The sequence below is a fragment of the Argopecten irradians genome, chromosome 3 (assembly GCF_041381155.1).
Source record: "Argopecten irradians isolate NY chromosome 3, Ai_NY, whole genome shotgun sequence".
NCBI classification, from domain to species: Eukaryota; Metazoa; Mollusca; class Bivalvia; order Pectinida; family Pectinidae; genus Argopecten; species Argopecten irradians.
In genome coordinates this window covers 68981812-68995187 of record NC_091136.1, presented here as the reverse complement: position 1 = coordinate 68995187, position 13376 = coordinate 68981812, and the positions used below count along the sequence as shown (strand labels likewise).

General features: G+C 37.0%; 2 protein-coding genes across 2 annotated transcripts in view; one reads left to right on the top strand and one right to left on the bottom strand.

The window, feature by feature from the left end:
• LOC138319836 (rab3 GTPase-activating protein non-catalytic subunit-like) overlaps positions 1-7089 on the bottom strand; it is a 207362-nt gene extending 200273 nt beyond the window's left edge. Inside the window, exons 1-5 of the mRNA XM_069262967.1 lie at positions 6897-7089; positions 5933-6151; positions 4983-5067; positions 4757-4804; positions 3979-4054 (exon numbers count right to left, since the gene is read on the bottom strand). Of these exons, the coding sequence (XP_069119068.1) occupies positions 3979-4054; positions 4757-4804; positions 4983-5067; positions 5933-6151; positions 6897-7005 (537 nt within the window). The 5' untranslated portion in view covers positions 7006-7089. The remainder of the gene's footprint in view (positions 1-3978; positions 4055-4756; positions 4805-4982; positions 5068-5932; positions 6152-6896) is intronic.
• Positions 7090-7229: 140 nt separating this feature from the next.
• LOC138319835 (DNA repair protein XRCC3-like) overlaps positions 7230-13376 on the top strand; it is a 38986-nt gene continuing 32839 nt past the window's right edge. Inside the window, exons 1-3 of the mRNA XM_069262966.1 lie at positions 7230-7368; positions 7928-8062; positions 8896-8985. Coding sequence (XP_069119067.1) covers positions 7320-7368; positions 7928-8062; positions 8896-8985 — 274 coding nt within the window. The 5' untranslated portion in view covers positions 7230-7319. The remainder of the gene's footprint in view (positions 7369-7927; positions 8063-8895; positions 8986-13376) is intronic.

The following is a 13376-nucleotide window of genomic DNA, read 5'->3' as shown; positions in this document are numbered from 1 at the left end:
TAATGCCTGATAACTACTGTTACAACTGCTATAATTTACTGACCTCCGTGTACATCCTAAGGTTCTAATGCCTGCTAACTACTGTTATAACTGCTATAATTTACTGACCTCTGTGTACATCCTAAGGTTCTAATGCCTGCTAACTACTGTTATAACTGCTATAATTTACTGACCTCTGTGTACATCCTAAGGTTCTAATGCCTGCTAACTACTGTTACAACTGCTATAATTTACTGACCTCCGTGTACATCCTAAGGTTCTAATGCCTGCTAACTACTGTTATAACTGCTATAATTTACTGACCTCCGTGTATGAGTAAGGAGGATGTTCTAATGCCTGATAACTACTGTTATAACTGCTATAATTTACTGACCTCTGTGTACATCCTAAGGTTCTAATGCCTGATAACTACTGTTATAACTGCTATTATTTACTGACCTCCGTGTATGAGTAAGGAGGATGTTCTAATGCCTGATATCTACTGTTACAACTGCTATAATTTACTGACCTCCGTGTACATCCTAAGGTTCTAATGCCTGCTAACTACTGTTATAACTGCTATAATTTACTGACCTCCATGTACATCCTTAGGTTCTAATGCCTAATAACTACTGTTATAACTGCTATAATTTACTGACCTCCGTGTACATCCTAAGGTTCTAATGCCTCATAACTACTGTTATAACTGCTATAATTTACTGACCTCCGTGTATGAGTAAGGAGGATGTTCTAATGCCTGATAACTACTGTTATAACTGCTATAATTTACTGACCTCCGTGTACATCCTAAGGTTCTAATGCCTGATAACTACTGTTATAACTGCTATAATTTACTGACCTCTGTGTACATCCTAAGGTTCTAATGCCTGATAACTACTGTTATAACTGCTATAATTTACTGACCTCCGTGTATGAGTAAGGAGGATGTTCTAATGCCTGATAACTACTGTTACAACTGCTATAATTTACTGACCTCCGTGTACATCCTAAGGTTCTAATGCCTGATAACTACTGTTATAACTGCTATAATTTACTGACCTCCGTGTACAGCCTAAGGTTCTAATGCCTGATAACTACTGTTATAACTGCTATAATTTACTGACCTCCGTGTATGAGTAAGGAGGATGTTCTAATGCCTGATAACTACTGTTATAACTGCTATAATTTACTGACCTCCGTGTGCATCCTAAGGTTCTAATGCCTGCTAACTACTGTTATAACTGCTATAATTTACTGACCTCTGTGTACATCCTAAGGTTCTAATGCCTGCTAACTACTGTTATAACTGCTATAATTTACTGACCTCTGTGTACATCCTAAGGTTCTAATGCCTGCTAACTACTGTTATAACTGCTATAATTTACTGACCTCCGTGTACATCCTAAGGTTCTAATGCCTGCTAACTACTGTTATAACTGCTATAATTTACTGACCTCCGTGTATGAGTAAGGAGGATGTTCTTATGCCTGATAACTACTGTTATAGCTGCTTTAATTTACTGACCTCTGTGTACATCCTAAGGTTCTAATGCCTGATAACTACTGTTATAACTGCTATTATTTACTGACCTCCGTGTATGAGTAAGGAGGATGTTCTAATGCCTGATATCTACTGTTACAACTGCTATAATTTACTGACCTCCGTGTACATCCTAAGGTTCTAATGCCTGCTAACTACTGTTATAACTGCTATAATTTACTGACCTCCATGTACATCCTTAGGTTCTAATGCCTAATAACTACTGTTATAACTGCTATAATTTACTGACCTCCGTGTACATCCTAAGGTTCTAATGCCTCATAACTACTGTTATAACTGCTATAATTTACTGACCTCCGTGTATGAGTAAGGAGGATGTTCTAATGCCTGAAAACTACTGTTATAACTGCTATAATTTACTGACATCCGTGTATGAGTAAGGAGGATGTTCTAATGCCTGATAACTACTGTTATAACTGCTATAATTTACTGACCTCTGTGTACATCCTAAGGTTCTAATGCCTGATAACTACTGTTATAACTGCTATAATTTACTGACCTCTGTGTATGAGTAAGGAGGATGTTCTAATACCTGATAACTACTGTTACAACTGCTATAATTTACTGACCTCCGTGTACATCCTAAGGTTCTAATGCCTGATAACAACTGTTATAACTGCTATAATTTACTGACCTCTGTGTACATCCTAAGGTTCTAATGCCTGATAACTACTGTTATAACTGCTATAATTTACTGACCTCCGTGTACATCCTAAGGTTCTAATGCCTGCTAACTACTGTTATAACTGCTATAATTTACTGACCTCCGTGTACAGCCTAAGGTTCTAATGTCTGATAACTACTGTTATAGCTGCTATAATTTACTGACCTCCGTGTATGAGTAAAGAGGATGTTCTAATGCCTGATAACTAATGTTATAACTGCTATAATTTACTGACCTCTGTGTACATCCTAAGGTTCTAATGCCTGCTAACTACTGTTATAACTGCTGTAATTTACAGACCTCCGTGTATGAGTAAGGAGGATGTTCTAATGCCTGCTAACTACTGTTATAGCTGCTTTAATTTACTGACCTCCGTGTACAGTCTTAGTTTCTAATGCCTGATAACTACTGTTATAACTGCTATAATTTACAGACCTCCGTATATGAGTAAGGAGGATGTTCTAATGCCTGATAACTAATGTTATAACTGCTATAACTTACTGACCTCCGTGTACATCCTAAGGATCTAATGCCTGATAACTACTGTTATAACTGCTATAATTTACTGACCTGTGTGTATGAGTAAGGAGAATGTTCTAATGCCTGATAAATACTGTTATAACTGCTTTAATTTACTGACCTCTGTGTACATCCTAAGGTTCTAACGCCTGCTATCTACTGTTATAACTGCTATAACTTACTGACCTCCGTGTATGAGTAAGGAGGATGTTCAAATGCCTGATAACTACTGTTATAACTGCTATAATTTACTGACCTCCATGTACATCCTAAGGTTCTAATGCCTGATAACTACTGTTATAACTGCTATAATTTACTGACCTCCGTGTATGAGTAAGGAGGATGTTCTAATGCTGGATATCTACTGTTGTAACTGCTATAATTTACTGACCTGTGTGTATGAGTAAGGAGAATGTTCTAATGCCTGATAAATACTGTTATAACTGCTTTAATTTACTGACCTCCGTGTACATCCTAAGGTTCTAATGCCTGATAACTACTGTTATAACTGCTATAATTTACTGACCTCCGTGTATGAGTAAGGAGGATGTTCTAATGCCTGATAACTACTGTTATAACTGCTATAATTTACTGACCTCCGTGTACATCCTAAGGTTCTAATGCCTGCTAACTACTGTTATAACTGCTATAATTTACTGACCTCCGTGTATGAGTAAGGAGGATGCTCTTATGCCTGATAACTACTGTTATAACTGCTATAATTTACTGACCTCCGTGTACATCCTAAGGTTCTAATGCCTGATAACTACTGTTATAACTGCTATAATTTACTGACCTCCATGTACATCCTTAGGTTCTAATGCCTGATAACTACTGTTATAACTGCTATAATTTACTGACCTCCGTGTATGAGTAAGGAGGATGTTCTAATGCCTGATAACTACTGTTATAACTGCTATAATTTACTGACCTCTGTGTACATCCTAAGGTTCTAATGCCTGCTAACTACTGTTATAACTGCTATAATTTACTGACCTCCGTGTACATCCTAAGGTTCTAATGCCTGATAACTACTGTTATAACTGCTATAATTTACTGACCTCCGTGTACATCCTAAGGTTCTAATGCCTGATAACTACTGTTATAACTGCTATAATTTACTGACCTCCGTGTACATCCTAAGGTTCTAATGCCTGATAACTACTGTTATAACTGCTATAATTTACTGACCTCCGTGTACATCCTAAGGTTCTAATGCCTGATAACTACGGTTATAACTGCTATAATTTACTGACCTCCGTGTACATCCTTAGGTGGCCAGAGGAGAAGCCCACAATAACACACGTCCAGTCTGGACCGCCTTGTGTACTCCTAAAACAGGGCAGATAAGCAAGTCAACATACATCAATTTCTAATATTCCTTTTTATTTGAAAACATATTAAACATTAAATCTGAATCACTTTTTAAAAAGTTAATATCAAATCGCAACAAGCTCAGTATAGTTGATCTTTATTTCATGTACATATACCGGTATGTATGAGCATGTTGGCTTCTTCAGGATAATTTTTCATAAGATTTCATACCCATGAAGTACTAAAAATATGGGCTCTTTTTAAGTGTTACTTGTGACATCACACAAGTGACGTCACATGATATTAGACACTTGTGACATCATACAATTATATAATTATGTCACATGATATTTGACTGATAAACAACTCTAAAAGTTCCATCATGGATTCTTAAATTACGGTCCTTTTCCATATTTGAGAGTTCCTTTTGTATTAATGGATATTCATTTCTTAACGTGCCCATGAATTATCTACATATAAAATACAATAGAAAGAAATTATAAAACGATATCAACATTATATATGGCATCGTGGGGTAGTAAGAGTTCCTGACATCACAGAAGGAGGTACCTAAGTTTGATTCCGCTCTCTCATGTGCCCCTCTCCTTTTTCAGCAATGTATGGTTCTTGAGTCTTCACTTGTGTTTGCAGTTGGATCATTTTTTTAATACAGCTATGAGTTGATATTGTTACACCAGAAAAGACATCAGTAATACAAACCTTTTCTGAGAGGCTAATGGTAAACACAGAACCGCAGTAATCGTCTCTCTGTAAAACCACAGTCTATAATCATCACCTTATAGAAAATGGAAGGTGTTGTATAAAACATATTCAGGATAATTACATGATTTTTTGATAGAATTGGTCATATATAAACTACTGATAAATACAATGTAGATAACAAAGTACAAATTACTTTTTACTACACTGTTTTCTCATGACTTACCCTTCCTCCTGGTGAATGGTTCCTTCCCAGACTTTTGTCAGTTTGGTGTCAATATCAGACTCCTTATTTTGGGGATCATATTTCTCTGTAATCAACAAAAATTATAAAAACATGATATTACTCCATATCACATCACTTCTTGCTCTTTTCCTTTAACAAATTAATCTGTGAGTACTTCATTTTAATCTGATCATGAATTACAGAACAAGGAGCCACAAAGTGAGGCATTATTCCCCGTGCCCGGCAGTTGGAATAAAACCCAAATACATCAAGGTCAAAGTAACAATTATTCAAGTATAAATTAAAATGTATGCAAGTATTGTAAACGTGTAAAAAAACAAAAAAAAAGAATAACAGCAGGTAACAAATAGAAACTGTAATTTGGTATTTTTGACTGAGTTTCCATGGTAACAGAAAAAACTCCAAAAATTGAGGTCCGCAATAGAAAAAGACACAACTAGGACACTTGTCTGGTGTATACAGAAAGTTTCAAGGAGCTGCATTAAGCGGTTCTGGAGTTACAGTTTGAAAACAAAAGGAAACAGCTAGTAATTTGGTATTTTTGACAAAGTTTTCATGGTAACGGAAACAATTCCCAAAAGGTATAACTTGGGCACTTGTCTGATGTATACAGAAAGTTATAAGGAGCTGCGTTGAACTGTTTTGGAGTTATAGCCAAGAAAAGGATCTGTGACGGATGGGCCGAGCCCAAAACAATATCCCCCCGCAAACGTGGGGGATAATAATAGCTGACTATGGAAACTATCAACAGCTTGGCAAGTTGCTATTGGCCATTGTTATTGACTTGTTAAATTTTCCATTGACTGATCAAGTTGAGAGGCATACTGTTTCATCCTTCAATTTCAAAATTTATATTGTAAAAGTATATGTTGATGATTATAGGTGCATGTAAGCAATATAGATGTATATGAAAAAGCATGTATACACACGAGACAACAGTACGATCTTTTGTTGATTTGCGATGGCTATCATGTCATTAGCTGGTGAGAGTGAGAGAACACATTCCTGTAACCAGCTGTGTTTGGTGTCGGCCATTGTTGACTCGACTTCCTCCTCCTCTATGGGTGTGGACACGGACTCACTGTCCTCCTCATCCCCATCATTCCAATCGTCCCAGTCAACATCCCATCCTCCACCATCATTCACTGCTGAAACAACACATCAAATCTGGTGATTTAATCATCAAATCGATGATCTTTTTTCTGATTTTCACTGTAAAAGTACTTAAAGCATACAATAAATCAAAAATACATTCACATTACATCATAACACCTAACCTGTATATCAGAATATATATCATATCTATTACTGTATTATTATCTATTATAGTTCTTAAGGTTTAGATCGTTTTTGGCACTTTAAACATTGTGTAAAAGGAGCAGGTCAGCCTCCTGTGATGCATGCTACCTCCTGTGATATATCTCTGTATATGTTTCTTTTATTTATTTATTACAACAGTAGTAAGAATACATTTTTTTGTAGCTCTACTGAGCTTAAGTTGCTTTGTTGTAAAACATAATTTTAAATAAATTCCTGTATCTTGTAGGTACATAAATAAAGTTGTCATTACATCTTTGACAAGTGAAGATAAACAAACCAGACAGAAATGCCAACATTAACTGTTGAGCTATGCCAGTTGGTATAATGATTTCTCATTTACTTAATGCCAGCAGAGTGCCTGATGTAGGATCATGAATTAGGCCTACATACTTCAATATACTGTAGAATCACACAAACACGGCTTTAATAACAAAGTTATAACAAAACAAACTGACATTTCAGCCAATATAAAATACAGACTGTTTGGTCCCCCAGGGATGCTGTATCATCTGAAATGTCAATATTCGGACCCACAGCCGACACCAGAAGTTCACTTAGATTCACATCAATTACCATTCTTTAAAAGTCTTTCAGGCGAATCCTCCTTCAAGTTTGGAAATAAAAAGCTCTTGACTTTTGAAATGTCACTGAAATGAGCTAATGATGTCAGCTGACACGACATGTTCCTCGTCAAATATCTCTCTGGACCTTCTACACGTCAACCATGTTTACATTCAGTTGCCCACCAGACGGCGCAGCATTGACTTTAGGTGAGCATTTCGTGTAAAGAGAAGAGAAAATATCTTTGAAAATTTTCAATACTATGAAAACAAAAAAGATAATATGTTGTAAAATAAAACTAAATTATATGTATGTTTTGATGATAAACAAAGTTATGTCTCCTTTTAAATAACTACTGAATGCACATAAGGCACATGCAAAATAACTACTACTCCCTAATTTGACTGCTGGCGCGAAAATGAAAGTAGACTCAATATGGAAAACCTTGATATAAACCCTAGAATCATCGCAGGTGTGAAGAAAGGTGAAGTTGGTTTATTTTTAAAGTAATACATTTATTTACTGGTTGCACTTCGTCCATGCAATATGCGTTTCGTTGGGCATAAGGCGATAACATGCCGTTATTTTACACTGATTTACTTTCGTTTCCAGCAACTTGTTGGACATGGTAAGCAATCTCTCCCAGGGTTCATTTCGGTCTAACAATCAATGAATATTTAATGAACTATCTATCGGCCATCAAACTCCTAGGTGCGCAAGATCATGTGTCGGCATTGTAATTGAACCAATCAGATTGCCAGGATTGTTGTCAACTTCCATGGCATAGGCTTTGCCCTACTATACATGTACATGTAAGTACACTAAAGCCTAATAAATCATTAAACAAGTTCTATAATAAAACATCCAGATTGCCTGGTGAGGACCCCCATCGTCAAATAGGTGACCCTTAACACTTAAAGTCTAATTGAAGTCATGCCAGAGAACCTCATTTGATTCCTTGAAGTACTTCTTCATTGGAGTTTAACTGCAGCACCAACAAAAGAAAGGAGCACATTTTGATATAATTGTGTTATCTATTTCAGCTGGATTGAAAACATATGAATCAATACTGAGTTTGACAACTCAAGATATTCAAAGATCCACCAACCTTAGCTCCTCTGATGTTCAGGTGATGAAGACAGCTGTAGCCCAAGCACTTGTAAAAAGCCCTGTTTCAGGTAACTTAGACAACACCCAAATTCATCAGATTGGTCAACAAGATATATGGCCCACAGGCTGCCATCTTTGATTTGATAATTGAAGTTTGTTACTCATATATCTCATATGTAGAAACAAGGATTTATAAGTGAGAAGGATTCGTCACTGTCTGTTTACACTGCAAGACGCATATTAACCAGGAATAAAAAAAAACATTTTTCTTAGCAAATACTTGTCTTATCGAGTCAAATGAAACACCAATGTAAAGTTCATTAAATTTCACAATGTATATTACTTGCTTTAAGGATGGAAGATTTTGAAGAAATGTCTTATGTTTTTGTTAAAAAATACAACAGCTCATTAAATGACAGCACGCTTCAGAAAGTAAGATGGTAACCCTCGCACCCGCAAGCTACATCAAAGGCTGCGCCGACGGATATCAAAGGAAAATCAGTCGTCGCACAGTGTCACGGTCAGTGCACAGACACAAAATCTCCTGTGCTGTATTTGCCCAAAACCCAGTGTGACTTATTCTTCTCATATACATCTTTGGTAGTTATATGTAGTAAAAGTTTGAAAAGCAGAGAAAAGATCTCTTTCAAACCGATTGTCAGATGTAGATCACTCTTTGGTGAGCGCCAAGATCCCTCTGGGATCTCTTGCTTTTTGTTGTGGTAAGTAAAAGTTTAAAAAAATCCTAAAATTCTATGCAGTTAATATGATAAAGTAAAAAGAAAAAATTTCTCTCTCATTGTTATAAAGAAAATGTAAGTATTATTAAAATTATATCTTGTATTACTTAAATATTTAGAAACATTTCTGCTTTAATACAACAAAGATTTGTAAATTACAGCATTAGATATACTACATAGAAACTGCCCTGAGAACCTGGTGGTAACCAAACTGACGACGGGATGTGATGTTATGGACACAGCTTTACGAGGTCAGTATTACACTGGTAAAACAGTTGTATCACAAGAACACTGGAACATCAATATTTAGTGAACATCATTATCCTTTCTCCCTGTTTCATAGATCAGCATAGTAAACCTTTGTAATCATATAGTGCAGGGTTAGTAATCGTACCTTTCTGTCCAGGCCTCCTTAAAGTTAGTAATTATACCTTTCTGTGCAGGCCTCCTTAACGTTCGTAATTATACCTTTCTGTGCAGGCCTCCTTAACGTTAGTAATTATACCTTTCTGTGCAGGCCTCCTTAAAGTTAGTAATTAAACATATCTGTCCAGGCCTCCTTAACGTTAGTAATTATACCTTTCTGTCCAGGCCTCCTTAACGTTAGTAATTATACCTTTCTGTGCAGGCCTCCTTAACGTTAGTAATTATACCTTTCTGTGTAGGCATCCTTAACGTTAGTAATTATACCTTTCTGTGCAGGCATCCTTAACGTTACTAATTATACCTTTCTGTCCAGGCATCCTTAACGTTAGTAATTATACCTTTCTGTGCAGGCATCCTTAACGTTAGTAATTATACCTTTCTGTGCAGGCCTCCTTAAAGTTAGTAATTATACCTTTCTGTGCAGGCCTCCTTAACGTTAGTATTTATACCTTTCTGTCCAGGCCTCCTTAACGTTAGTAATTATACCTTTCTGTCCAGGCCTCCTTTACGTTAGTAATTATACCTTTCTGTGCAGGCATTCTTAACGTTAGTAATTATACCTTTCTGTGCAGGCCTCCTTAACCTTAGTAATTATACCTTTCTGTCCAGGCCTCCTTAACGTTAGTAATTATACCTTTCTGTCCAGGCCTCCTTAACGTTAGTAATTATACCTTTCTGTCCAGGCCTCCTTAACGTTAGTAATTATACCTTTCTGTCCAGGCCTCCTTAAAGTTAGTAATTATACCTTTCTGTCCAGGCCTCCTTAACGTTAGTAATTATACCTTTCTGTCCAGGCCTCCTTAAAGTTAGTAATTATACCTTTCTGTCCCAGGCCTCCTTAAAGTTAGTAATTATACCTTTCTGTCCAGGCCTCCTTAACGTTAGTAATTATACCTTTCTGTCCAGGCCTCCTTAAAGTTAGTAATTATACCTTTCTGTCCAGGCCTCCTTAAAGTTAGTAATTATACCTTTCTGTCCAGGCCTCCTTAAAGTTAGTAATTATACCTTTCTGTCCAGGCCTCCTTAACGTTAGTAATTATACCTTTCTGTCCAGGCCTCCTTAACGTTAGTAATTATACCTTTCTGTCCAGGCCTCCTTAACGTTAGTAATTATACCTTTCTGTCCAGGCCTCCTTAACGTTAGTAATTATACCTTTCTGTCCAGGCCTCCTTAAAGTTAGTAATTATACCTTTCTGTCCAGGCCTCCTTAACGTTAGTAATTATACCTTTCTGTCCAGGCCTCCTTAAAGTTAGTAATTATACCTTTCTGTGCAGGCATCCTTAACGTTAGTAATTATACCTTTCTGTGCAGGCATCCTTAACATTAGTAATTATACCTTTCTGTCCAGGCCTCCTTAACGTTAGTAATTATACCTTTCTGTCCAGGCCTCCTTAACGTTAGTAATTATACCTTTCTGTCCAGGCCTCCTTAACGTTAGTAATTATACCTTTCTGTCCAGGCCTCCTTAACGTTAGTAATTATACCTTTCTGTCCAGCCTCCTTAACGTTAGTAATTATACCTTTCTGTCCAGGCCTACTTAACGTTAGTAATTATACCTTTCTGTCAAGGCCTCCTTAACGTTAGTAATTATACCTTTCTGTCCAGGCCTCCTTAAAGTTAGTAATTATACCTTTCTGTGCAGGCCTCCTTAACGTTCGTAATTATACCTTTCTGTGCAGGCCTCCTTAACGTTAGTAATTATACCTTTCTGTCCAGGCCTCCTTAACGTTAGTAATTATACCTTTCTGTGCAGGCCTCCTTAACGTTAGTAATTATACCTTTCTGTGTAGGCATCCTTAACGTTAGTAATTATACCTTTCTGTGCAGGCATCCTTAACGTTACTAATTATACCTTTCTGTCCAGGCATCCTTAACGTTAGTAATTATACCTTTCTGTGCAGGCATCCTTAACGTTAGTAATTATACCTTTCTGTGCAGGCCTCCTTAAAGTTAGTAATTATACCTTTCTGTGCAGGCCTCCTTAACGTTAGTATTTATACCTTTCTGTCCAGGCCTCCTTAACGTTAGTAATTATACCTTTCTGTCCAGGCCTCCTTTACGTTAGTAATTATACCTTTCTGTGCAGGCATTCTTAACGTTAGTAATTATACCTTTCTGTCCAGGCCTCCTTAACGTTAGTAATTATACCTTTCTGTCCAGGCCTCCTTAAAGTTAGTAATTATACCTTTCTGTCCAGGCCTCCTTAACGTTAGTAATTATACCTTTCTGTCCAGGCCTCCTTAACGTTAGTAATTATACCTTTCTGTCCAGGCCTCCTTAACGTTAGTAATTATACCTTTCTGTCCAGGCCTCCTTAACGTTAGTAATTATACCTTTCTGTCCAGGCCTCCTTAAAGTTAGTAATTATACCTTTCTGTCCAGGCCTCCTTAAAGTTAGTAATTATACCTTTCTGTCCAGGCCTCCTTAAAGTTAGTAATTATACCTTTCTGTCCAGGCCTCCTTAACGTTAGTAATTATACCTTTCTGTCCAGGCCTCCTTAACGTTAGTAATTATACCTTTCTGTCCAGGCCTCCTTAACGTTAGTAATTATACCTTTCTGTCCAGGCCTCCTTAAAGTTAGTAATTATACCTTTCTGTCCAGGCCTCCTTAACGTTAGTAATTATACCTTTCTGTCCAGGCCTCCTTAAAGTTAGTAATTATACCTTTCTGTCCAGGCCTCCTTAAAGTTAGTAATTATACCTTTCTGTGCAGGCCTCCTTAACGTTAGTAATTATACCTTTCTGTCCAGGCCTCCTTAACGTTAGTAATTATACCTTTCTGTCCAGGCCTCCTTAACGTTAGTAATTATACCTTTCTGTCCAGGCCTCCTTAAAGTTAGTAATTATACCTTTCTGTCCAGGCCTCCTTAACGTTAGTAATTATACCTTTCTGTCCAGGCCTCCTTAACGTTAGTAATTATACCTTTCTGTCCAGGCCTCCTTAACGTTAGTAATTATACCTTTCTGTCCAGGCCTCCTTAACGTTAGTAATTATACCTTTCTGTCCAGGCCTCCTTAAAGTTAGTAATTATACCTTTCTGTCCAGGCCTCCTTAAAGTTAGTAATTATACCTTTCTGTCCAGGCCTCCTTAACGTTAGTAATTATACCTTTCTGTCCAGGCCTCCTTAAAGTTAGTAATTATACCTTTCTGTCCAGGCCTCCTTAACGTTAGTAATTATACCTTTCTGTCCAGGCCTCCTTAAAGTTAGTAATTATACCTTTCTGTCCAGGCCTCCTTAAAGTTAGTAATTATACCTTTCTGTCCAGGCCTCCTTAAAGTTAGTAATTATACCTTTCTGTCCAGGCCTCCTTAACATTAGTAATTATACCTTTCTGTCCAGGCCTCCTTAAAGTTAGTAATTATACCTTTCTGTCCAGGCCTCCTTAACGTTAGTAATATGTCAGCTCCTAGTAATTATACCTTTCTGTCCAGGCCTCCTTAAAGTTAGTAATTATACCTTTCTGTCCAGGCCTCCTTAACGTTAGTAATTATACCTTTCTGTCCAGGCCTCCTTAAGTTAGTAATTATACCTTTCTGTCCAGGCCTCCTTAACGTTAGTAATTATACCTTTCTGTCAGGCCTCCTTAAAGTTAGTAATTATACATTTATGTGCAGGCCTCCTTAAAGTTAGTAATTATACCTTTCTGTCCAGGCCTCCTTAACGTTAGTAATTATACCTTTCTGTGCAGGCATCCTTAACGTTAGTAATTAAACCTTTCTGTCCAGGCCTCCTTAAAGTTAGTAATTATACCTTTCTGTCCAGGCCTCCTTAAAGTTAGTAATTATACCTTTCTGTCCAGGCCTCCTTAAAGTTAGTAATTATACCTTTCTGTCCAGGCCTCCTTAAGTTGTAATTAATACCTTTCTGTCCAGGCCTCCTTAAAGTTAGTAATTATACCTTTCTGTCCAGGCCTCCTTAACGTTAGTAATTATACCTTTCTGTCCAGGCCTCCTTAACGTTAGTAATTATACCTTTCTGTCCATCTGTCCAGGCCTCCTTAAAGTTAGTAATTATACCTTTCTGTCCAGGCCTCCTTAAAGTTAGTAATTATACCTTTCTGTCCAGGCCTCCTTTACGTTAGTAATTATACCTTTCTCTCCAGGCCTCCTTAACGTTAGTAATTATACCTTTCTGTGCAGGCCTCCTTAAAGTTAGTAATTATACCTTTCTGTCCAGGCCTCCTTAAGGTTAGTAATTATACCTTTCTG